The sequence below is a fragment of the Cucurbita moschata genome, unplaced genomic scaffold (genome assembly GCF_002738365.1).
Source record: "Cucurbita moschata cultivar Rifu unplaced genomic scaffold, Cmos_1.0 Cmo_Scf00031, whole genome shotgun sequence".
Lineage (NCBI taxonomy): Eukaryota > Viridiplantae > Streptophyta > Magnoliopsida > Cucurbitales > Cucurbitaceae > Cucurbita > Cucurbita moschata.
The window spans coordinates 179,807-201,956 of NW_019268547.1; the positions used below are offsets into that span (position 1 = coordinate 179,807).

The window sequence follows — 22,150 nt, forward strand, 5'->3', positions numbered from 1 at the left end:
TGCTTTTCCAGTGATAAACATGTGCTGCATCAGCTCAGTGTGTGGGGAACCTAACATATATCGTAGGGACACAAACTTGGGCAATAAAGATGTTGAAAAAAACCTTCCCCAAGTGTGTTCCTTTTCATATTTTTATTACCTTAAAAATGGTAAATTATATGAACAAAGAGGAAGTGAAACGAAGCTAGTGAGACCAAAAAGGAGAAGAACTAAAAGGAAAAAACGAGGAAAAAGAATGTGTTCTTGAGGATTGGAATTGATACCACAGAACCAATCTCAGCTGCTCTCCTTTGAGTAGCTGCTTGTCTCCTCTGCTACCTTCCCCCATACTTCAGACATCTTCTCTGCATATCGGACCTATCAACAACAACACAAAAACCCTTTTACATAATCATTTATTCCAATATCTGACCAACCAGAGCTATGCATGCTTCAGCACAAGTTAAAATGATCATACAATCATACAAAGCTTGAATTATGGGTTAAAACATGATCATCATCATCATCATCCTAGACAGGACGCAGGACGGTACGTACCTGATTTGTTACAAACCCTTTGAGCATACTCAAGAAGTCGGCTTGTAGTTCTCTGTCAAATCTTTCCAGTTCACTTCTATTGTTTTCCTGAATTATTACATACAGCATCATCAGGCCAGTGTAAAAAACGACTGAGAAGCCAAAGCAAGAAAGGTTTTGCATTGTGTTATTGACAAAAATTGTGACAACTGAGTCGAGGTTTAGGCAATATGATCTGTAGAAGTTCAGACCTTGAAATGCTAAAGGTGACCTCAGGATTTTACCCTATAAGGGGCGAGACGAAACGTAGTCTCAAATTTAACTAAAAATATTTTAAATCTTAAACTTGTATGAGCAAGTATGGCTAAAGCATAACAGTCATGTAAAAGCATACAAAAAAGCCCAGGCCTCTTATGGTTCAAAGAAGACGTAAGACGAGGCTAAAAGTTAGAGCTTGTCTCAGGGGAGCTCAGATGTAAGCCGCAATGGCCTTTGCTTCTCACTCCCTCCTTTTACCCCAAAAACATATCACAAAATGATCATATATGAAGTGTACCAGCTCAAACCCACGCCAGTAGATATTGTCTTGGGTTTTCCTTTTCGAACTTCCCCTCAAAATTTTTAAAACGCCTCTACTAGGGAGAGGTTTCCACACCTTCTAAAGAATGTTTCGTTCCTCTCTCCAACCGATGTGGGATCTCACAATCCACCTCTCTTCAGGACCCAACGTTCTCGTTGGCACTCGTTCTTCTCTCCAATTGACGTGGGATCTCACGTGAAGGCATCAGGACAAAACACAGAAGGGTTCTTCTAAACCTGACACCTTACAGAAAATCCTGATACTGCTCAGGAAATAAGGAAATGAAAATCCCACAACTAAATATCTCAGATCAGCAAGCAACGAAGTACAACTTGTTCCTAGCTATGAGTCATCTCCAAAAGTGGGATTTTTTTTTTTTTTTCCTCCTTTAACTGAAAGTAGAAGTGCTTGAGTCAAGTTAGATGTGCCTAGGAATATACACAAGGAAGCTCGTCCTGGTTTTAACCCAACCTCGACACCTGAGTTTACACTTTGCCCTTTGGTTCAATCAAGTCTGGCTTAAGTTTCCTCAAAGAAAACAAAGCCAATTTAATCTCTTTTGACATGATTCTTAAAGCACTGAATCGTTATCCATATCCTAAAGGCCACGAGAAAGAGTCGCTTACTCTTGGGGCTTACCCTAATCTTCCTTCCTTAGAAATTAGCAAGAAAATAGGAAGTGTGATGTTCAATTACATTCTGAGTTCATGATGTAAGCTCCATATATACCAAACGAGAAGCCCAACAATAATAGGAGCATCGTCCTTCCTTAGAAATTAGCAAAGAAAAATGATAACAAAATGCAAAATCCTACAACCTAAAACTACACTCTGAACAATACGAGCGATAAAGCTTCCAAATCAAGGCGAGACTCATACCATAACATACATCACATCCTATGTACTACAGTTTAAAAATATATTGAAGGAAAGACACTGCAAGATTTGATGGGAAGGCACCTTTATGCGCTTGTATTCTCGCATTGCAACATTTTTAGCATCCTCTGTAGTTCTTATGCTTTCTTTTAACTGCTCTAACTTCTGAATCCTTGATTTGTCACCACCAAATACTTTAGATGATGCGGCTTCAAGCTTTTCAGCCCTTGAACGCAATGAGGACAAGTCAGACAATAGAGTTTGCTCGGTCAGTAAAGCACTCGAGCGTTCTGAGAATGCACCATGAACTGCTAGCATTAATCCCAGATAGTCGTGAAGTACGTCCTGAAAGTAAATAAAATAAATAGCTACGGAATAATTACAGGACTATAATGAAATGCACAAGTCTTGAGCTAGCTGCTATTATTCTATCATATCATGAATGGACTATAATGTTCATAATCTACATACATAAATGATAGATCGAATAGTGTGGGCGTGTACGAGTTTCTTCGGCAATACTAACTGTCTAATTTATTACTTAAAAGAAGAGCCATTTTCAAAATAACTCGATCAAATAGCAATGTTTTCAGTTCATAACATCAAGGAAGATAAGAAGTTTACCAAATGTTTCACAGTTTGAGAATTGAGTTCTCGATATAATCGGCTTGCTTTAACAGCAGCAGTAGCTACATTTTTTGTGTCAGCAGCACGAACTCTTTGACAGTTGAATACAGCTTCCTCATTTTCAAATTTCGTCAACTTAATCAATGTCAAACCTAACTCTCCAAATGTTTCTGCCATATCTTGCTGAGTTTTGACCAACGATTCAGCCTGCGCTACAACCATAATTAAAACGACCAGCAAATAATATACACAGTTTGGCTAACTAATAAGTATAATAAGTATGTCACCTGCTGAGATACAGCACTGAGCTGCTGCTCGAAATCGCACAATTTTTCTTTCTTTTCCAAGAATTCCTTATCCTCCTCGGCGATTGGAGGCTTCGAACTGCCCCAGTCATTTGTCATAGATTGCTTCAATTCCTTAAACAATCTTAACAAATCCCTTCCACCTTTCGCTGGCTGAACCACCTCCTGAGGCGCCATTGCGCTCTCACTGAGCAACTGCTTAGGGAGATTTACTGCCCCATCAATCATCCTAGATGCAACATCGGTGGTTGTTGGCAGTGGTAATCTCCCTTGAACTTGCAAAAACACCTTAAACTCATCGCTCATTCTGATCACTGGATGTCCTGCTAGCTTCCTCAGGTATTTCTCCAGTGCCACCCTTCTCTGCTCCACAAACTCTTGTTTCTGCATCACTTGGCCCTCCACCACACTCTTATCCGGCCGTGGGGGTATAAAGAACCCTCTATAAGACTCCGCCAAACGCTCTGATAGCGTCACCACATCCTTAAACCTCCTTCGAACGCTAAATTCTGACCCTCCAAATTCCGCTATGTTAGTCCTCGTCGTGATCAGATACGTGATGTACGAACTCCCACCGGGCACTAGCGAGTTCGAAACCTCTTGCTCCTTCTGGGGATTCGAGACTGAAATTTTTATATACTCGGAGTTGGAAGACGAAGATCTGGACAAACTCCCAGAACTTTCCAAACTCTTGCTAGGGCTTTCAACACCATTAAGATCACTGACATTATTCCCATCCGACGGGCCAAAATTCACATCAGAAAAGTGAAGCGGGTCGGAGAAAAAATGATCAGACACATAAGGTTTTTGGAGATCTCGATCCATCGGCGGCGGACGCAGGGGATCTGAGTCAGCCGGTGTAAGAACAGCCGGCGAGGACAGTGGATGGTGGGCATCAGAGAGCGAGGACATGGCACTGCGATAATTAGAAAAAGATTTGGCGCTTAACTTCTCCTTGAAATCCAAATTTTCCACCTCCTCATGAGAGGAATACAATCGGGCTTCTTCAAAGCCCTGGTTCTCCGAATCCATCATCCTAGAATCTAATCCCCAAAACAAAATCCAGTTAAACAACAGAGAATTCAGGAATTACCACTGCGCGTATCAGCTTAGCAATCTACAAAACGAAGAAACTGCGGGAAGTCCGAAGCAGAGGAGGCCACCAGGCGGCGTGGCGGAGAGAGCCAGCTGAGGACGACGAAGAGTGAGCAAGACAAGCACGTGGCCGCTGCAGGAACCCACCCTTCACAGAAACCTCCAGTCCTAAAAACGGTGCCGTTTCAGAAGTCTTTCCGTCCACGGGAAGAATGGACGAGGTGTAGTACCGTAGTACTGTTTCGTTCTTCTCCCGATATCTTTAGTGCCCGTGTCGCCTCAAAAACGCCAATTTATCGTTGACTTCTCAAAGAATTCCAATGGGCGTCGATGGCCGGGAAAAATAAAATAAAGACAAGTTATTTAAATGGTTTTGAGTTGATTTTAAATATAATCCACAAAATAGTAATAAATCATTATTAGTATTATTATTCTTATTATTATTATTATTATTTTTTTTATTATTTTAGGTGTGACCTGGTAGGCAAACTAATTTGTTATGAAATTATAGGAACCTGCTGCATTTCAATAAATTTATTTATATTTGAACAACTACACATTGCCAATTAGTGCCTTGATGGATGTTTAATTACAACATTAACTACTTTTGACTTTATTAAAATAATTTATTATAAACAACACTTAATAAAAATTATCAAATATCGTACCAATCTTTTTCGTATATCTAACTGGGTACTAATTGTTTTGATTAGCTCCACTGTAAGAGCACTACCTAGCATTTAGCATCCTCGTATTGTCTGGCTCTAATATCATTTTTAACCACTAAGTCCACCACTAGCAGATATTATCCGTTATGGTCGGTTACATATCGTCGTCATCTTCGCGATTTTAAAACAAGTATTTAGGGAGAGGTTTCCACACTTTTATAAGAAATTATTCGTTTTCATTTCCAACCGATATGAGATCTGGCGTGCATGCTTAGAATTTGGATCAAGATTTAAAATTCATATTCAACATCACATGTAGTTATGATACAACACTTTACCCATTATTTCCACAAAATAATGAGTCATTTAATATATTTTATTTTCACTAGCATGATTTCTAAAAACAGTAACTCAACATAGAATTGCTCTCAATTTGGATATGAAATCGGTTCATTTATGTACTTTTTTTTTTTTTTACTGGATCATCCTAGTTTCTTCCATAATCTTATATCTAGAAATTCCATGAGCACATTCTAAAACAAATTGCTACTCGGGCATCTTTGCTATTGAACATGAACCTCTCAATAATTTCATCTATGAAAATTTGATACGAACGTAAGATAATCATATTTGAATTCGTATACGAGTATAAACTAGCGAGAATCTGATAGTTTGAAGTTAGTATCAGTGGTTTGTGTTTATGGAAAGGAAGTGGGTACAACAAATCCCCATTAATCCCCATTAATGGTTGAACCAAAATGATTTAACCTTAAATCCTCGCAATAGCTGCTGACTCTCTAAACCTAATTTTGCAACAATTTTTTTTGGTAATTATTAAATTTGATCATCCCTTTTCACTCCTCTTTTTCTGCCTATAAATACCTCCTCCCATTCAGTTTCTAAATCACCAAGCATATCACAAACAACACAGGGAGTGATGGAGGAGCTGCTTAAGATCAAGTCCTGCTGCTCTTTCTTCTTGCTTTCCCTTTTGGCCTTCCTCCTTTTACTCCCTCCCTTTGCTGTTGCAGAAACTCACTACCATGAGTTCATTGTAAGTTCTCAAATTCTCCGCTTTTTAGATTCGTATTCTCACGTTCGAGTAAACGAGTATACGATCTTAAAAGTGCCAAGGCTTACGAAAATGGAAAGTTATTATTTATGTCTCGATCATAGATGCGAGATTCCACGTCGATTGGAGTGGGGAACAAAACATTCTTTATAAGGGTGTGAAAATTTCTCACTACGAGACGTGTTTTAAAAACTTTGAGGAAAACTCGAAAGCAGAAAGGCCCAAGAGTTCAATATTTGTTAGCGGTCTAGAAACTTCAAAACATGCTTAAAAATAACTCGTGTTAGCTCGTGAGAGTGGTAGTTTTTACTGTTACAAGCAACCAGTAAGTTTGTTTGTCTCTGTTTGTGTGCAAAAACTGAACCGCAGGTGCAACCAAAGCCAGTGAAGAGGCTGTGCAAAGTCCACAACATCATTACAGTGAACGGGAAGTTCCCTGGCCCAACTCTGGCGGTCAGAAACGGCGATTCCCTTGTCATCAAAGTAGTCAATGTTGCCCGCTACAATGTCTCTCTCCATTGGTACGAACCACAATCTTTCCATTTGATGGGAATACGAAACTTAGCGGTACTTAAATGGTTGATTGTATGGTTAGGCATGGGATCAGGCAGCTGAGGAACCCATGGGCAGATGGGCCAGAGTTCGTGACCCAATGCTCCATAAAGCCAGGAGGGAGCTACACCTACAGGTTCACCATTCAAGACCAAGAGGGAACCCTGTGGTGGCATGCTCATAGCCGATGGCTTCGAGCCACCGTCTATGGCGCTCTCATTATCTACCCCAAGCTCCCCTCTTCATACCCTTCCTTAATGCCCAAAAGAGAAGCCTCTGTTCTTCTTGGTAACCGCAGTCTCTTAAGAAATGCTTAACAAATGCTCGCAATGCCTTATTTATGGTTTCTTGAACAGGGGAATGGTTCGACAGAGACCCAATAAGTGTGCTGCGGCAGGCGCTTTTCACTGGCGCAGCTCCTAATGTGTCCGATGCCTACACCATCAACGGCCAGCCCGGCGACTTCTACCGCTGCTCCGGCAAAGGTTGGTGCTTGGTGCTTGGTGCTGTCTTCTTTATTACAAATTTGGAATGGGTTTTGGTTACGATGAAACAAAAAGGGTTTTGGTGTTTGATATTTGGCAGAGACGGTGAGATTTGCGGTGGATTCCGGCGAGACAATTCTTTTGAGGATCATAAACTCAGCATTGAATCAGGAGCTGTTCTTCTCCGTCGCTAACCACCAATTGACGGTGCTGGCCGTCGACGCGTCTTACACCAAACCATTCACAACAAATGTGATTATGGTCGGACCCGGACAGACCACCGATGTCCTCCTGACAGCCAACCAACAACCAGCTCACTACTACATGGCTGCCACCGCCTACAACACCGCCCTCAACGCCGCTTTCGACAACACCACCACCACAGCCATCCTCGAATACAAAAATTGCCAGCAACACCAGCAGCAGCCACCGCGACCCATTATGGCTCAGCTCCCAAATTTCAACGACACCCCCACCGCCACCCGATTCACCTCCCAACTCCGGAGCCCAAACAGAGTGAACGTCCCGACCCGAATCGACGACAGCTTACTCTTCACCGTCGGATTAGGCCTCATCAACTGCACAAACCCAAACAGCCCCCGCTGCCAAGGCCCCAACGGCACTCGCTTCGCCGCCAGCATCAACAACGTCTCCTTCGTTTTCCCAAAATCCAATTCCATCATGCAAGCCTTTTACCAAGGCGTTCCGGGGGTTTTCACCACCGACTTTCCGCCGGTTCCGCCGCTGCAATTTGATTACACAGGGAACGTGAGCAGAGGGCTTTGGCAGCCCGGTCGAGGGACCAAGGCTTACAGGCTTAAATATGGGTCAAATGTGCAGATTGTGCTGCAGGACACCAGCATTGTAACCACCGAAGATCACCCGATGCATCTCCATGGCTACCATTTCTACGTCGTTGGTTCGGGTTTTGGCAACTTCAACCCAGCCACGGATCCGGCGAGGTTCAATCTCATCGACCCACCGGTGAGAAACACGATTGGAACGCCCCCCGGTGGTTGGGTTGCCATCCGATTCGTGGCTGATAATCCAGGTAAGCTCCGATTGCAACAAATAAATGTGTGTTCTGTATAATTAAATGGTTTTGAATTCCCCGTAATAAATGGATTGCGCGCTGAAAAACAGGGGCTTGGTTGATGCATTGCCATATAGACTCGCACCTTGCTTGGGGATTGGCGATGGTGTTTCTGGTTGAGAATGGCGAAGGAGAGCTGCAGTCTGTTCTTCCTCCCCCGCCGGATCTGCCTCCTTGTTAAGAACATCTCTATACTATACATTGGTTGAACCTCTCAATCATATAATCTTTGTTATTATTTTGGTGGATTGGAAGCAAGTACAACATATATGGTGAAGCTTTTAATTTTTATTTAAGGATAAACAAAATCATCTCATCTCGTATCCATGTTGTCGTCCACAATTATATACTACCTTCCAAAACTCTTTATTCGATTGATTTCGTGTCGTTTTTTGGGGTTTCGTATACTTTGAATCTAAATGTCTTATTCTTTAACAAGGTTGTTAGATCAAATGACGAGTTTTAAAACTATTTCATCCTAATGTGTTCTCTGAAACTACAAAATGGTTCAAAACTGGCTAGAAAGTGTTTTGGGGTCAATTTCACGGTTGAACTAGCCTAGAAATTTCCTAAAGCACACAACTCAGGCTCCATCCACTGCTCCATGCATTTGGCTACCATAGCCCAGGATGACTATAGGTAATAGTCCAAGCACACTAGTAGATATTGTTTAGTTTGGCATATCAGTGTCAGCCTTAAAGTTTTAAAATTCATTTGTGCTCTAGTAGATATTGTTTAGTTTGACCCGTTACATATCACCGTCAGCCTCACAATTTTAAAACGCATTTGTGCGCTAGTAGATATTGCTTAGTTTGGTCTGTTATGTATCACCATCAAGCTCACGGTTTTAAAACGTGTCTATTAGAGAGAGGTTTGCATAGCCTTACAGGGAGTGCTTCATTCCACTCTCCAATTAATGTAGGATCTCACAATCCACTCCCTTAGAGACCACGTCCTCGTTGACACACTGCTTCATATTTGATTCTGATACCTTTTGTAACAGCCTAAGCCCACTGCTAGCAGATATTATCCATTTTAACCTGTTACATATCGCCGTCAGTCTCACGATTTTAAAATGCGTCTATTGAGGAGAGGTTTCCACACTCTTATAAAGATTGCTTCGTACCATTCTTCAACCAATACGAGATCTCACACCATAAGACAACCCAATTTATTTTCTAACTCAAGCACACCATGCATGAACCAAATCATGCTTTAATTAGCCTACGATTGAGATACTTAAAAAGTTCTAAAGAAGAAGTTAGCATATTTAAAATATTCAAATGCAATTAAATCATACCATATTTATCTATACTAGGCTTTGACAAAACAATATGGTCGAAAAAGATCATATAGTTAAATGTGAAACACTACATGTCGTATCCGACTATATAATATAAAAAAGGAAATTAAGAACCATAGTCAAATATTTCATTAATACGGCCTCATAGACCTCTCTAAAAAAAGTCTAAAGTTTTAATTTATTAACCCTTACCCACAGAGTTTTTTTTTTAACCAATTTTGTTGTAACGTTGACTTCAATATTTTTATCTAAAAAGGAATTATTATATTTAGTATCTTTTAATAAATGAGCAAATTAAATAAGAATTTTTCAATAGTCCGATCATAAAAACTTTAAAATTAATTAAACTCATATTTGTTGGTATAACCCTTACTTTTACAATCTCACATCTCGCCCTCTTCTTTTCTCACTCTCGAGATTTTCAATAAAATTTTTAAACTAAAAAAAATTTAAAAATTACTCTGATGTTTAGTTTTTCTATAAAAATGCTAGTATTTTGTTTTAAAATATTTTTAAGTATTTTTTAAAATAATTTTATATTTTTAAAAGTTTCATTAATGCCCTTAACTTTTTAAAAAAATTAAAAAATAATTACGGCCAGAACTATATTTTAAAATACTTGCATTAATATTTTTTATCTTTAAAAAAAAGTTTTAAAAAATTCTTATCATTAATACGGGATGGAAAATTTTCTATTAATAGTTTATAAATTATCTCTAAATTTTTTAAATGTTACTTTTAAAAGTTCCATATTTTGAAAGGATACCGACAATAAAAATATTTTAAAATGCTAAATTTAAAAAAAAATTAAATGTATTTTTAAAACTTTCAAAAGTTATACTTATTTTTTGAAATAAAATATTAATTTTTTTTTGTTTTTTTTTTCTTTTTAATTTAATGATATTATTGTAAATTTTAAAAATTTAAAAATATTTATGAGATAAATGGATATTATAGTATTAATAAAAGAAAAAAAAGCCAAAAAAGGGAAGCGAGAAGAAACAGTGGGTGCAGCAACAAAAATATGTGGCTACCACTCTCTCATCATCGTCTTCCACAAAGCGGAAGAGCTTCCTTTGCTGTTGGATTTTAATGGTGCCAAACTAACAGCCATATGATTCTGGCTGCTCGCTCAAGAACCAATGGCTTCCCTCTGCCTCAACCTCAATTCCTTTTATTCATCATCACCCTCACAACCTCGCCGCCTGATCCAATCCTTCTTCGCTTCCTCTTCTTCTCTGAATCGCAACGATTTCATTAAGTCTCACACCTTAAAACCTATCGTCGTCAGTGGAAATCCCCCAACCTTCGTCTCTGCTCCAGGTCGCCGAATCGTTGCTGGTTGGTTTCTATTGCCGGTCCTTCACACTTTTCAAGCTATGATTCATTTTTCTTCTTCATCTGTTTCTCTTCACCTCGATTGAAGCTTTCAGGAATTTGTATTTCTGTTTTTTTTCTTTTTGTATTTCAATCGTGTAAATGAGCTTTTTCTGTTGGCTTGCGCAGTTGGAGATTTGCATGGAGACCTTAAGCAAACTAGATTGGCGCTTGAGATGGCTGGTGTATTGGACTCCGACAGTCGGGACTTGTGGACTGGTGGAGAAACGGTGCGTCTTCATTTATCATTTCTATACACATTTTATAATATTCATAACATGTACTTTATCAATAATTAATATATCCACAAAGTTTGAAGTTGAACTCAACTATGCCTTCATAATAATATAATATTATCTACTTTGATCCTAGGTCTATATGAACTTATGAAAAGGTTTCAATTCCAATGAAAATAGAAGATATATTTTGGATCTTCCTCATTTCCAGTTTCTAGACATGCTCCCTTTTGATGGTTCTCGAATATTGAGGCTTTCTTTTATAAAAAAATTTGGTGTAGGTGTTGGTTCAGCTTGGAGATATACTGGACAGAGGAGAAGATGAAATAGCTATATTGTCCTTATTGAGATCATTAGATGTCCAAGCAAGAGCACAAGGTGGCGCAGTCTTTCAGGTTTGTGCTGCAAACACATTATGAGCTTCATGTAAATGTTCAACAAGCTAATTCAAAATTCAAAATAGTTCTTTTTCTCTGACAACGTTGTATGTTGCCTTATTCTTTTTGTTTATCACTGTTGAATGTGGATATCCAGGTGAACGGGAATCACGAGACGATGAATGTGGAAGGGGATTTCAGATATGTTGATTCTGGGGCTTTTAATGAGTGTCTGGACTTCATGGAATACTTGGAAGACTATAGAGATCATTTTGAAGAAGCCTTTCTTAATTGGATCCAAGTCTCAGAGAGGTGGAAAGATCAGAGGAAATCACAAAATTTTTGGGGTCCTATGAATTTGGTGAAGGTGCTACATTGCTCTTCTATCCATCTTATTTTCTTTGTTTATTTCAATTCTCACCTCGCCCTGATGCTGGAATAATAAGAATGATATAGATATTAATACAGCCAATTAATTCAATTTTTAACAACAATCATTTTTCTCCTTAAGAAATGACCTTAAAACCTGGTGATCAATTTGATCAAAGTAACTAAACTTATTCGAAACTTAATGATGATTTGGATCAATGTAAACGAAATTAAGACGATCCTATTCTGAAAACCTTTGACTTTATAAACGATCTCTGATCTCTGTGTAACCCTGTCGTCTCATGCTTGATTACTTTTTAAGGTAGCATGATGATAACAAGTTTGGTTTCATTCAACTTGTGAAACATGGATATTCTTGATAACAATTATGCTCTTATTTTTTGTCAGAAGCAAAAAGGGGTGGTAGCGAGATCAATCCTCTTCAGACCCGGTGGGCGTTTGGCATGTGAGTTGGCACAACACGCAGTTGTTCTTAAAGTTAATGACTGGGTCTTCTGTCATGGTGGTCTTCTTCCTCACCATGGTAAACTTACTGTCACTCTTTTTGTAATATGCTTTTATTTCGAATAAAATGGAAACTATAGCAAACATTATTCCTTGTAGTATAAAAACAATTATTTCTTCCTAACATGGTTTGGAAAATAGTATGCTCTCTCAATTTTCTCTCACCCTCTTGCTAACGTGGCATCTCAACAGTAGTTGTTGCGTAGGTAATTCTTATGGTTAAGTGACATATTAGTAGAAAAAAAGGCTTTTCGAATTATATATTAGGTTGGATGATTGTTTTTGGACCATGGAGGATGTATTAAAAGCGATTGAAACTATAAGACCAATTTACAAGAATCGTATATCCTATGTTCAAACTGATTCAGGATATTTTATGTTTTCAAATTTGAAATGTCTGACAGGAATATTGATCCTTCCACAGTTGCATATGGCGTAGAAAGGATGAACCGGGAAGTATCCCAGTGGATGAAAGGCCTTGGTGAAAGTGGCAATACTCCCTTTCCTATCATCGCAACAAAGGGCTATGATAGTGTTGTATGGAATCGATTATACTCGAGAGATTTTGCAGATTTGGGAAACTTTGAGATTAAACAGGCAAGCCTTGTAACTTGTACTCGTCGGGTTTTTATTCAGTCAGCTGCCAACAGGCATGTCTTGTTAAGGGAAAACAATCATTTCCCAACTAAGCTTTCTAATTAATTTGGTCATACTTGGGAATAAATGAGAGTGCTTGTGCCTTTGACCGTATTTTCTTCAAAGAAGTGAAAGAGATATACATTAGGGTGGATGTGGGCCATTGGCTGAACCACTTACATAGTTATGCAAATTCTCTCTATCCCTTTGCTTTTCTCTTTTATCTGATCTGAAAGTTCATAAGCATTCAAATCCTAACAATTTTGGATGATACATGATTGGTTCTTGACAGATAAATTCAATTCTCGAAGACACACTAGAAGCAGTTGGCGCCAAGGCAATGGTGGTAGGCCACACTCCTCAAATGGCTGGAGTAAATTGGTACGACCATGAAACATAAGTGGTCTCTTGCAATTTTTGATTTGAAGATGAGCTTTAGACCTTTCTTAGCTTTATATAAAGGAACCGTACTCTATGTTTTAGTCCTCATTGAAGAGATTAGATTTACCCTTTTCAAAATGGTCTTAGAAGTTTGATTTTTCCTTGCAGCAAATACAATTGTAGCATTTGGCGAGTTGATGTTGGGATGTCAAGTGGAGTTCTTAACTCGAGACCTGAGGTATGTGATACGGTTTACTGGCTATGTTGTAAATAGGTTATTGGTTTACATATTCTTGTAGCGATTGTTTCATTTTATTCTGAACTCCTTGCAAAATAATGATCTCTCTGAGGCCATCCTAAAGATTCTTCTTAGTTCTTTGTGTAGATTACAATTCTAATATCTGTAGTTTACTACATTTAGCCTTTTGATTCCTATACTTTTTCTTGTTCCATTTTATTCTTCGTTCTTCGATTAGTTATCTACTTAAATTGTGAAATCCCATGTCGGTTGGGGAGGAGAACAAAACATTCTTTATAAGGGTGTGGAAACCTCTCCCTAGCAGACGCGTTTTAAAACCTTGAGTGGAGCCCGAAAAAGAAATCCCAAAGAGAACAATAGCTGCTAGCGGTAGGTTTGGGCTGTTACAAATGGTATAAAAGCCAGACACCAAGCGATATGCCATCGAGAAGACTGAGCCCCGATGGGGGTGGACATGAGGCAGTGTGCCAGCAAGGTTGTTGGGTCTTGAAGGGGGTGGATTGGGAGGTCCCACATCGATGGGAGAAGGGAATGAGTACCAGCGAGGACGCTGGGTCCTAAAGGGGGGTGGCTTGTGAGATCCCACTTCGGTTGGGGAGGAGAACGAAACATTCTTTATAAGGGTGTGGAAACCTCTCCCTAGCAGACGCGTTTTAAAAACCTTGAGGGGAAGCTTGAAAGGAAAAGCCCAAAGAGGACAACATCTACTAGCGGTGGGCTTGGACTTGAACTGTTACATAAATAGGAATGAACAATATAATGCGGTAGTGTGAAAGCTAACATGATTTCTTGATGTGCCATATAATTGCATCGATACCATAGGGACGAAGAGGATATACGCGACAAATTATAAGATCATAATAATAACTTTACATTCTTCTTTAGTGTTTATAAATTCCATTTCTTACTACCCCCCCTAATGTTTCCAACATTTTACCAGGTACTAGAAATCAGAGGCGACAAAGCTAGAGTTATCAAAAGCAAGAGGGATAGGTTTAGTGAACTTCAAGTTGTTAACTATATATAGCAAGGTATTGATAATTTCCAACTCTTTCTCCCTCCTCGTACCTCTCTGAAACATTATAACAGACATTAGAACGATGTTCTTGGGCAACATTTGAAATGCCAAAAGTATTCAAAATCATATCATTTCTTAACTATGTGAATTTATTTTCTCATTTGTTTTTGACAGATGAAGAATGTGCATCATGTTTACTTTATCTGCTTGGTTTAGAATCAACTCAGATCATCTGTTCATAGCTTGGATTCTGCTTTTTCCAAGAACTATTAGCTCCATAATCAGCTTTTTCATGGAGACATAATCAGCTCCTCCATCTATGACGTCGAGAAGAGCACGAGAAGCCACAGCGGTTACACCTTCGAATGACTTCTGGTAAGAAATCGACTTCAATGCCATCCCTCACTTCAGAGTTCAGTCAAAATTTGATTTTGTAAAACACTGGCGTTTAACCATTGAAACCCACTTCTAGAGGAGTTGTTCTTGTTCAATTCCATTGACATGTACAGTACATATTTGTGAAATATCATCAGTTCAAAGAATTATTGATTTGATTCTCTATTTCTACTCCTACCTAATTTGGTTGGGAAGGATGGGAAGGAGAACGAAACATTCCTTATAAGGGTGTTGAAATTTCTCCTTTTTTGAAACCATGAGGTTGACGACAATACATAACAGGCTATAGCAGACAATATCGGCTAACAGGCTATAGCAGACAATATCGACTAACAATGAGTATAGCAGACAATATCGGCTAGCAATGAGTTTGAGTGGTTAGTTATTGCATTCCTAAAAGATAACTTTTTAATGAAATTTGGGCCCAGAACTAATTAGAAGGTTAAAATTGGAATGTTTTTTTTAACATTTAAGTATAATTAATTAAATATTTATTGTTTTATTTGAAACAGTATAAATACTCCATTAATAAGTATAATTAATTATTCGGTTATAATTTTTCATTGATAAATTTGTTTTTTCTAATTCAATTAATTATATGAGATTTTCATGATTGATGAGGATATTTATTTATTAAAAACTTAAATTAAAATTTAAAAAAGAAAGTAATATTTATTAGGTTTATTTTTGAAAATTAAAAGAAAAATAAAAATGCTTAGTACTAAGAAGGCAGCTTGGCGGTTTTATTGGTTATCCTACCATCTTCCCAAAGTCTCTGCCCATTGGGAACTCCGCAAAAACCTTGGCATTTCCGGTGACCTATAAAACCTCCATTTCTTGTAACGTGGAACCTGCTCGCCATTCTTATCCTGCCGCAACTTTCTTCTTCACATTCCCAATTTGATCTCCACCGCCGTCCTCCGCTGATCTCCCTCTCCCATTTCCGCTGCCGTCATGGCCTCTTCTCTTGCTCTCCCTTCCACAATTTCCCTCAAGAAGTTGCCTCTTAATGCATCCACCCCTTTCAGGAGCTCCAGCTCATTTCTTGGCTTCAGAAATGGATCCCGAAGCTCCACTGGTGTAACCATCTCTCGATCTAGGGTTTTTATGAGCGCTTCGGTTGGATCGCAGACTTTGATCGATGATTCCTTGTTCTTGGATTACAAGCCCACTTGTGCCTTTCTGTTCCCTGGGCAGGTGATTTCGAACGGTTTTATTTTTTCATTCTTTTTATTGAGTTTGGTGTTGCTTACTTGATGCGCTAGAATTAGTTTCCGAGGAGAAATGGACGTTGTGTAGAGTGATGAGTGAATCCAGTTTCCAGTTTTGAATTGAAGCGAGCGTTTTCAATGGTGAAAAGTGGTTGAGGATTTCGTAATTTCCGATGCTCACATGCACATTGAGAAGGCTAATTAAGCATTTGCCTTAATAGTTTCTTCCTTTTTGATGGGAAAAGTGGATTGTGTATGTTTCTTTTCTTCTTTTTGTGGGTCGGGGTGTGCAAAACTTGTAATTCATCTTTCATAAAAGAAACTCGTCATGAGCTACGATAGTAACAGAACACAGTCACTATTATGCATGGAGAGTTCTAAAAAATGGTGTTACTTATGTTGTTTCTTTAACCAGTAATCTTCAATTTTCATGAGAATTGAAGGCTAAGAAAGACGAGTCTGCAAAAATTTAGTTCTCCTTCTGTATCTCAAGACATGAAGTTCAATTCTGTATCTCAAGACGAGTCTGCAATAGCCAACGAGTTCATCAGTGTCCTGTGTTGTACAAATGTAGGCGCCTAGCAAGAGAAACAAGTATTCTACTTTTTATGGTGACTCTGCTGAGTCATGTTTTATGAAGGCGTCTTTTGCTGAATTTTGTTCGGGTGCCCTGCATATGTTGGCACCTTGATCAAGGAGTAGAGGATGCAGCCCATTGTCTTAGATTTACCTCATATTTTAGAAGATCTCATAAAAACTTCGCATAAATCATGAAGCTGGAAATTGGACTGCACTTGTGATTTTCTTTTTCTTTTACAAACAAAATTTTGAATCTTTTTTCTTTTTTCACTGAGTCAGGGTGCACAAGCTGTGGGAATGGGAAAGGAATCTCAAAGCGTTCCTGTCGCAGCTGACTTGTTCAAGCGAGCAAATGATATTTTGGGGTACTTCCCCTATTACTATTCTCCCATCTTGCACTAGTCCTTGCATGGACTTTAGTTCAAGGTCAACCATACATAGAGAGTTGACCCACCTCTCAGGCTTCCAGATAATGGAATGATTGCCCATGTAAAATAATGTTATTTCATCTTTGTTCGCAGGTTTGATCTTCTCGATGTCTGCACTAATGGGCCAAAGGAGAAACTAGATTCAACTGTTATAAGTCAGGTGCTTTATCTTGAACTATTCAGACTTCTCTTAGATGGCTTTTTATTTACTTATAGTTAGGGGATGGCTATGCAAGGCACTGTTCAATTGATTTCTGATGTGAAAAGACTTGTTTTCGGGAAGTTTATCCTTCTTATGTGGCCAGAATGCTTGATTTTCTGGTGAAACTTGTTAGACCCGTTGACCTTATGAGGTAGTAGTGGTGCTTAATTTTTCGGACCATTCTCACAGAACATAGATTTGCAGTGGTACTCTTTGTGATCTATGTTGTGTGAAAACTAAAAGTAGTTTTGTTCCTATTTTGATCTGTATTTGTGTCTACGCTTACGCCTGTGTATGTATGTTGCGTTTTGCATATGCATTTGTGTGAATGTTAGGTTGTCATTTTGTCCCTGTTCAAGGTTTTGAACCTGCTGAATTGATTGCACAATTGCAGCCAGCTATCTACGTCACTAGTCTAGCTGCAGTTGAGCTACTTCGTGCACGTGATGGAGGCCAACAAATAATTGATTCTGTTGATGTCACTTGTGGTCTAAGCCTGGGAGAGTATACCGCATTAGCATTTTCAGGGGCTTTCAGGTATCTAATCTGGCTGACTGTAGTCCCAAAGTGTACCAGCTTGCATACTTAGATTATTGGTCGAGTAAATAGCATCAAATAAGTTTAATATTCTAAAGCCTTCTATCTTTGATCTCTGTATGGTGTGATTATGTTTTATGTTTTCATATTGACATGGTTGCTAATGGTTTTGTTTACATTTTTAGCTTTGAGGATGGACTCAGGCTCGTCAAACTAAGGGGGGAGGCAATGCAGGTAAAGATAAATAGTTGGGTAATGAATGTTTCTATTTCAGCTTCCGGCATATTGTTGTAGTGACCGAAACCAGCTTTTCCCCGTAACTTTCTTCAGGCAGCTGCTGATGGTGCAAAAAGTGCTATGGTCAGTATCATAGGGTTAGACTCAGAGAAGGTTCAACAGCTGTGTGATGCAGCTAATCAAGAAGTCGATGAAGCCGATAAAGTTCAGATAGCAAATTTTCTATGTCCTGTAAGGTTCTTTTAAATTCAAATTCAGCTCGGTCTGCTTAAATGTCATTAGCATAGTTATACTGCCGTTCTCATGTAATGCATTCGAACCGTCGCAGGGCAATTATGCTGTATCAGGAGGTCTTAAAGGAGTAGAAGTAGTAGAATCCAAAGCAAAGTCATTCAAAGCTCGAATGACGGTATCTATCCTATATGTTATCTATAATGGAACTTGCATTTTGAAGGTCCCGTTAGACCTAAAATGGCAATGGCTGCACCATTCAATTGTAGGTACGCCTAGCTGTGGCCGGTGCATTCCACACTAGTTTCATGGAACCTGCTGTTTCAAGATTAGAAGCTGCACTTGCAGCAACAGAAATCAGAACTCCCAGAATACCAGTCATCTCCAATGTCGACGCGCAGCCACATGCAGATCCCGACACAATTAAGAAAATTTTGGCACGCCAGGTACTTAACTCATAACTTCCAGGATGAAGACTACACATGGCATCTTCCCTTTAACTGTGTTTAGGGGTCAGAATCAGCATGGTTTGTTCCGTATGGCAATCAATGCTGACATTGTTCATTATTCCCATTTCAAAACTACAGGTGACTTCTCCTGTTCTGTGGGAAACAACAGTAAAAACTCTACTCAACAAGGGGCTGAAGAAGAGTTATGAATTGGGCCCTGGAAAGGTATGAAACTCTACACCAATTTGAGGTCACCCTTTTTGTATTAGGGAAAATATATCTTGGGTTATTCTCACAAATATTTTCTACGTTGGGTTGGGTAAACAGGTTATAGCTGGGATTTTCAAAAGAGTTGACAAAAGTGCAGATATTGAGAATGTTGCAGCTTAATGAAGTCTAGATTGAAGCAAACAACTCACTCATGGCTGCAGAGTTCTTTCTGTATCTGCTTTGCCCATCTCCCCATTAGTGCCAACAGCATTAAACAGAGATTAGTTCTATGCTCCTTCTTATGTGTCCAGATGTTACAATGAGTTCTAGAGCTTCAAGTTTCTAAAGCAAGTGCACGAGAATCTTTATGTATGTTGCTACGACAGTTCATGAGTTAAATTTTGAATTGAACCAGTAGTTGGTTATGTTTTCTGTTTTGATTTGTTTACGCAGTTTGTTATCTCATCTGACTAGTTTTTTTTGAAGTAATTGAAATTATTACTCCTTACCAACTTTCAATAATCTCCGGCCTAAATTGGAAGCTTCGAGTAGATATTATCTTTTTTGGGCTTTCTCTCCTTGCTACATTGCCCCATGCCTATGCCTAACTCTAATACCATTTGTGACCGTTCAAGCCTAGCTTTCCCTCATTGCTAGCACATTACCTCATGTCTAACTCTCTACCATTTGTAGTCTCATGTCTAACTCTATACTATTTGTTGTAGCAGTTCAAGTTCATCGCTAGCACATACTGTCTTCTTTGGGTTTTTCCTTGTTTTTCCTTTTAGAGTACCCTCAAGATTTTTAAAACGTGAGTTAAGGAAATGTTTCGTATTTTCTTTTTATATAATTGAACTGCCCACCATTTAAGCCATAATTTATACAACATTTTGCCCCTCCTTATGATAATGGAAACTTCCATCAGTCCTTTACTTCAATTTCATCAAATATTACAGATGACTTCTGCTCCATAGGATACAAGAATCAAAGAAAACAAAAGGGGAAGGAAGGCCAGAGAGTTTGAATTCAAGAACCGAGAAACATATGATCTAACATATCACCAATTCAATTCTCTATTTTGAGCTTTGAGCCATTAGACAAAAGTGCAGACATCATATTGTAGCTTGAAGCAAGCAGCTCCCTTGAAAGTCATGACTTCAGTTTTCTTTCAAGCATAAGTTGAGTTGACACTTAATTATGAGATCGAAGAAAGCGCATGTGATTGGGAAATGGATGAACTGTTCGCGAACCAAAACCCAGAAGGATCTTTATTCAAGAGGATTATCGGAGAGTCATATGACAATTCTATGTTAAACTAAAGGAATGAAGAAGAAGAAGAAGGATCTGAATTTTGAGATGATGAGAGTTCCATCTCTCAGTTTCCGAAATTATTGGGAGAGGTAGGGGTTTGCCTAAGCCTTCGAAGTTGATCAATCCAACGATCCTCAGATACAATCCGAGTCCAATCTGGAGCAGAGCCGCCAAATGAGATGCCGCGCATGGCCTCCATGATCCTCGTCGCATTCTCCGGCGACAGCGGCGCATTTCTCCGAGTCTCATCCTCTCTAAACGCCATTCTAATCGCTGAATCAGAAGCCTCTCTCATGCTCTCCTCCTCTTCCTCATCACTGCACCTTCTCTCCACATCGTCGTTCAGGCTAAGAGACGAAACTGCATTCTCTACACGGCAACCGTTGGGTAAATGGTGCAAATGAGTATCGGAGCTGTAAGGTTCGTCATCTGATCCAGCTTCATCGGATTCTTCACCATCAATGGCCGAGATCGGCTCGTAGTAATCCGATCCTTCAGCGGAATTCGTATCCGAATCACTTCCGTCGGCTATGTCTGCGAGAAACATCGCGACCAAAGAACTCAGGAAAATTGAATCACTTCAAAGAACAGAAAACAGAAAAACCATCTTTGTATGTACCTTCAGAGAAAACCATTCCTGAATTCAACGATGCGTTCATTCTCGAATCGGAACGAGCAGCGACGATGGCTAATTAGGGCACTCGGCGCAGGTGCATCCGATCGTAAGGATCTAAAGCCAGCCATATAAAAACAAAATCTTCTAAAATTATAAATTTTAACGAAAATGGAAAACAATTTTATAAAAAAAGGACATGCACCAGCCGGGAATCGAACCCGGGTCTGTACCGTGGCAGGGTACTATTCTACCACTAGACCACTGGTGCTTGTTGGCAATAACGCGAATCGATTTTAATAAAATCTAGTCCTGTTCTAGTGAGAGGTAAAACACGAGAAATGTGGAAGCGGGAAATGGCGGCACTCGCCCACCATGGACGATGCCTCAGTTCCTCAGTCTCAACCACTTATTCATTTCCCTTCCTTTTCTCTTCCAAGACTCTCTCAACTTTCGAAGGGAAGGAATTTCCTCTTCTGTGCTCCACCTGAACTCGCCCATATTCGGTATGTTGTTTAGTTCTGTTTCCGTATTGAAATTTTCCTCCACTATTTTCTGTATCATTATCTCTTCAAGCATTATCGCTTTCCAATTGAAAATTGAATCCTCTTCTCCCGGAACTGTTGGCTTGTTGAGCAAATTTTGAATTACGTAAATGGTGCTCAGCCGGATGAGTTATGGATTTCGCCACCAGTCGATCTATTACTATGACGCACATTTTCAGTCAGTAATTCTATCTTCAAATCCGGCTTCAACTGTTCGGTTCTGAATCTTCATTTCTTTATATAAACATAAACTTGATTTCCTTAGGTCAATTTTTTTTAGTCAGAAGGTTTGAATTGATGGCTGAAATGGAGAAAACGAGCTGTTCTATTTTGTGATCGTTGTATGTGTGACCAATGATCTTCCCCACCCGAAGGAATTGGTATTTCCTAATTTACACGACCAAATCATAAACTAGGGAGTATGCCATGAGATTTTGGTGTTACGTGGTTATCTTTTAGACCTCGAAATTTGGTTAGCTACTTAACCACTTCCTTAAACCGTCTATAAGCTTTAATTGCACAGTGATCACAGATATCGACAGATATATCATGTTTGAGTATTGGAAACAGGTTAGCGTTGTGGAGGTAATGGGGAAGATACTTTAGTGATGGCCTCGGATGCACTTTTTGATAATGTTTTGAACCATGAGATTGTTGCAATATTGTTGAGGCTGGTATCTGGTATCTGATATCTGATTCAGTATTTGTTGGAAGGTTAGTCTCAATTATTCAATCAGCCTGACCATGATTATTTCGTTTCTTGATGCTAGCCAAGGCACTGCCTAACCTGCCAAGTAGTCATTCAGCGAATAAAGCCTTTGAATCACCGTATTCATTGGAGGCTAGATCTAA

General features: G+C 39.1%; 5 protein-coding genes and 1 non-coding gene across 10 annotated transcripts; 3 read left to right on the forward strand and 3 right to left on the reverse strand.

Annotated features, from left to right (window-relative positions):
- Nucleotides 1-45: 45 nt before the first annotated feature.
- LOC111464916 (sorting nexin 2A-like) lies at nucleotides 46-4,250 on the reverse strand. Of its 3 annotated transcripts, none has more exons than XR_002714114.1 (6): nucleotides 2,886-4,250; nucleotides 2,596-2,805; nucleotides 2,056-2,316; nucleotides 538-624; nucleotides 215-357; nucleotides 46-183 (listed from the first exon to the last, which is right to left on the reverse strand). XR_002714114.1 is itself a non-coding variant. In XM_023109197.1 (6 exons), exons 2-6 carry the CDS (start codon nucleotides 3,813-3,815, stop codon nucleotides 277-279), a joined length of 1,569 nt encoding a protein of 522 aa, XP_022964965.1. In that variant the 5' UTR covers nucleotides 3,816-3,819; nucleotides 3,997-4,247; the 3' UTR covers nucleotides 46-276. The 3 variants fall into 3 exon arrangements, 2 of the variants coding, with proteins under 2 accessions (XP_022964965.1, XP_022964964.1); XM_023109197.1 differs by having other exon boundaries at nucleotides 46-357; nucleotides 2,886-3,819; nucleotides 3,997-4,247; XM_023109196.1 differs by having other exon boundaries at nucleotides 46-357.
- Nucleotides 4,251-5,587: 1,337 nt separating this feature from the next.
- LOC111464877 (laccase-13-like) lies at nucleotides 5,588-8,212 on the forward strand. Its single transcript, XM_023109146.1, has 6 exons — nucleotides 5,588-5,720; nucleotides 6,108-6,259; nucleotides 6,334-6,578; nucleotides 6,647-6,775; nucleotides 6,876-7,826; nucleotides 7,919-8,212. The coding sequence occupies exons 1-6, from the start codon at nucleotides 5,604-5,606 to the stop codon at nucleotides 8,047-8,049; spliced, it is 1,725 nt and encodes a 574-aa protein (XP_022964914.1). The 5' UTR covers nucleotides 5,588-5,603; the 3' UTR covers nucleotides 8,050-8,212.
- Nucleotides 8,213-10,164: 1,952 nt separating this feature from the next.
- LOC111464851 (shewanella-like protein phosphatase 1) lies at nucleotides 10,165-14,910 on the forward strand. Of its 2 annotated transcripts, none has more exons than XM_023109103.1 (10): nucleotides 10,165-10,512; nucleotides 10,678-10,778; nucleotides 11,066-11,179; nucleotides 11,319-11,528; nucleotides 11,939-12,074; nucleotides 12,480-12,652; nucleotides 12,984-13,072; nucleotides 13,241-13,310; nucleotides 14,272-14,362; nucleotides 14,524-14,910. In XM_023109103.1, exons 1-9 carry the CDS (start codon nucleotides 10,314-10,316, stop codon nucleotides 14,356-14,358), a joined length of 1,179 nt encoding a protein of 392 aa, XP_022964871.1. In that variant the 5' UTR covers nucleotides 10,165-10,313; the 3' UTR covers nucleotides 14,359-14,362; nucleotides 14,524-14,910. The 2 variants fall into 2 exon arrangements, with proteins under 2 accessions (XP_022964871.1, XP_022964872.1); XM_023109104.1 differs by having other exon boundaries at nucleotides 14,566-14,891.
- Nucleotides 14,911-15,486: 576 nt separating this feature from the next.
- LOC111464852 (malonyl CoA-acyl carrier protein transacylase-like) lies at nucleotides 15,487-19,308 on the forward strand. Of its 2 annotated transcripts, none has more exons than XM_023109105.1 (10): nucleotides 15,487-15,942; nucleotides 16,815-16,900; nucleotides 17,057-17,123; nucleotides 17,560-17,702; nucleotides 17,888-17,936; nucleotides 18,033-18,170; nucleotides 18,268-18,348; nucleotides 18,440-18,616; nucleotides 18,758-18,844; nucleotides 18,947-19,308. In XM_023109105.1, exons 1-10 carry the CDS (start codon nucleotides 15,700-15,702, stop codon nucleotides 19,007-19,009), a joined length of 1,134 nt encoding a protein of 377 aa, XP_022964873.1. In that variant the 5' UTR covers nucleotides 15,487-15,699; the 3' UTR covers nucleotides 19,010-19,308. The 2 variants fall into 2 exon arrangements, with proteins under 2 accessions (XP_022964873.1, XP_022964874.1); XM_023109106.1 differs by lacking the exon at nucleotides 15,487-15,942 and adding an exon at nucleotides 15,959-16,526.
- A 427-nt stretch (nucleotides 19,309-19,735) lies between these two features.
- LOC111464656 lies at nucleotides 19,736-20,892 on the reverse strand. The gene is made up of 2 exons (XM_023108872.1): nucleotides 20,760-20,892; nucleotides 19,736-20,674 (listed from the first exon to the last, which is right to left on the reverse strand). Exons 1-2 carry the CDS (start codon nucleotides 20,797-20,799, stop codon nucleotides 20,205-20,207), a joined length of 510 nt encoding a protein of 169 aa, XP_022964640.1. The 5' UTR covers nucleotides 20,800-20,892; the 3' UTR covers nucleotides 19,736-20,204.
- A 61-nt stretch (nucleotides 20,893-20,953) lies between these two features.
- TRNAG-GCC lies at nucleotides 20,954-21,024 on the reverse strand. The gene has a single exon. It is a non-coding gene; the product is annotated as a tRNA-Gly (tRNA).
- Between the last annotated feature and the right edge of the window lie 1,126 nt (nucleotides 21,025-22,150).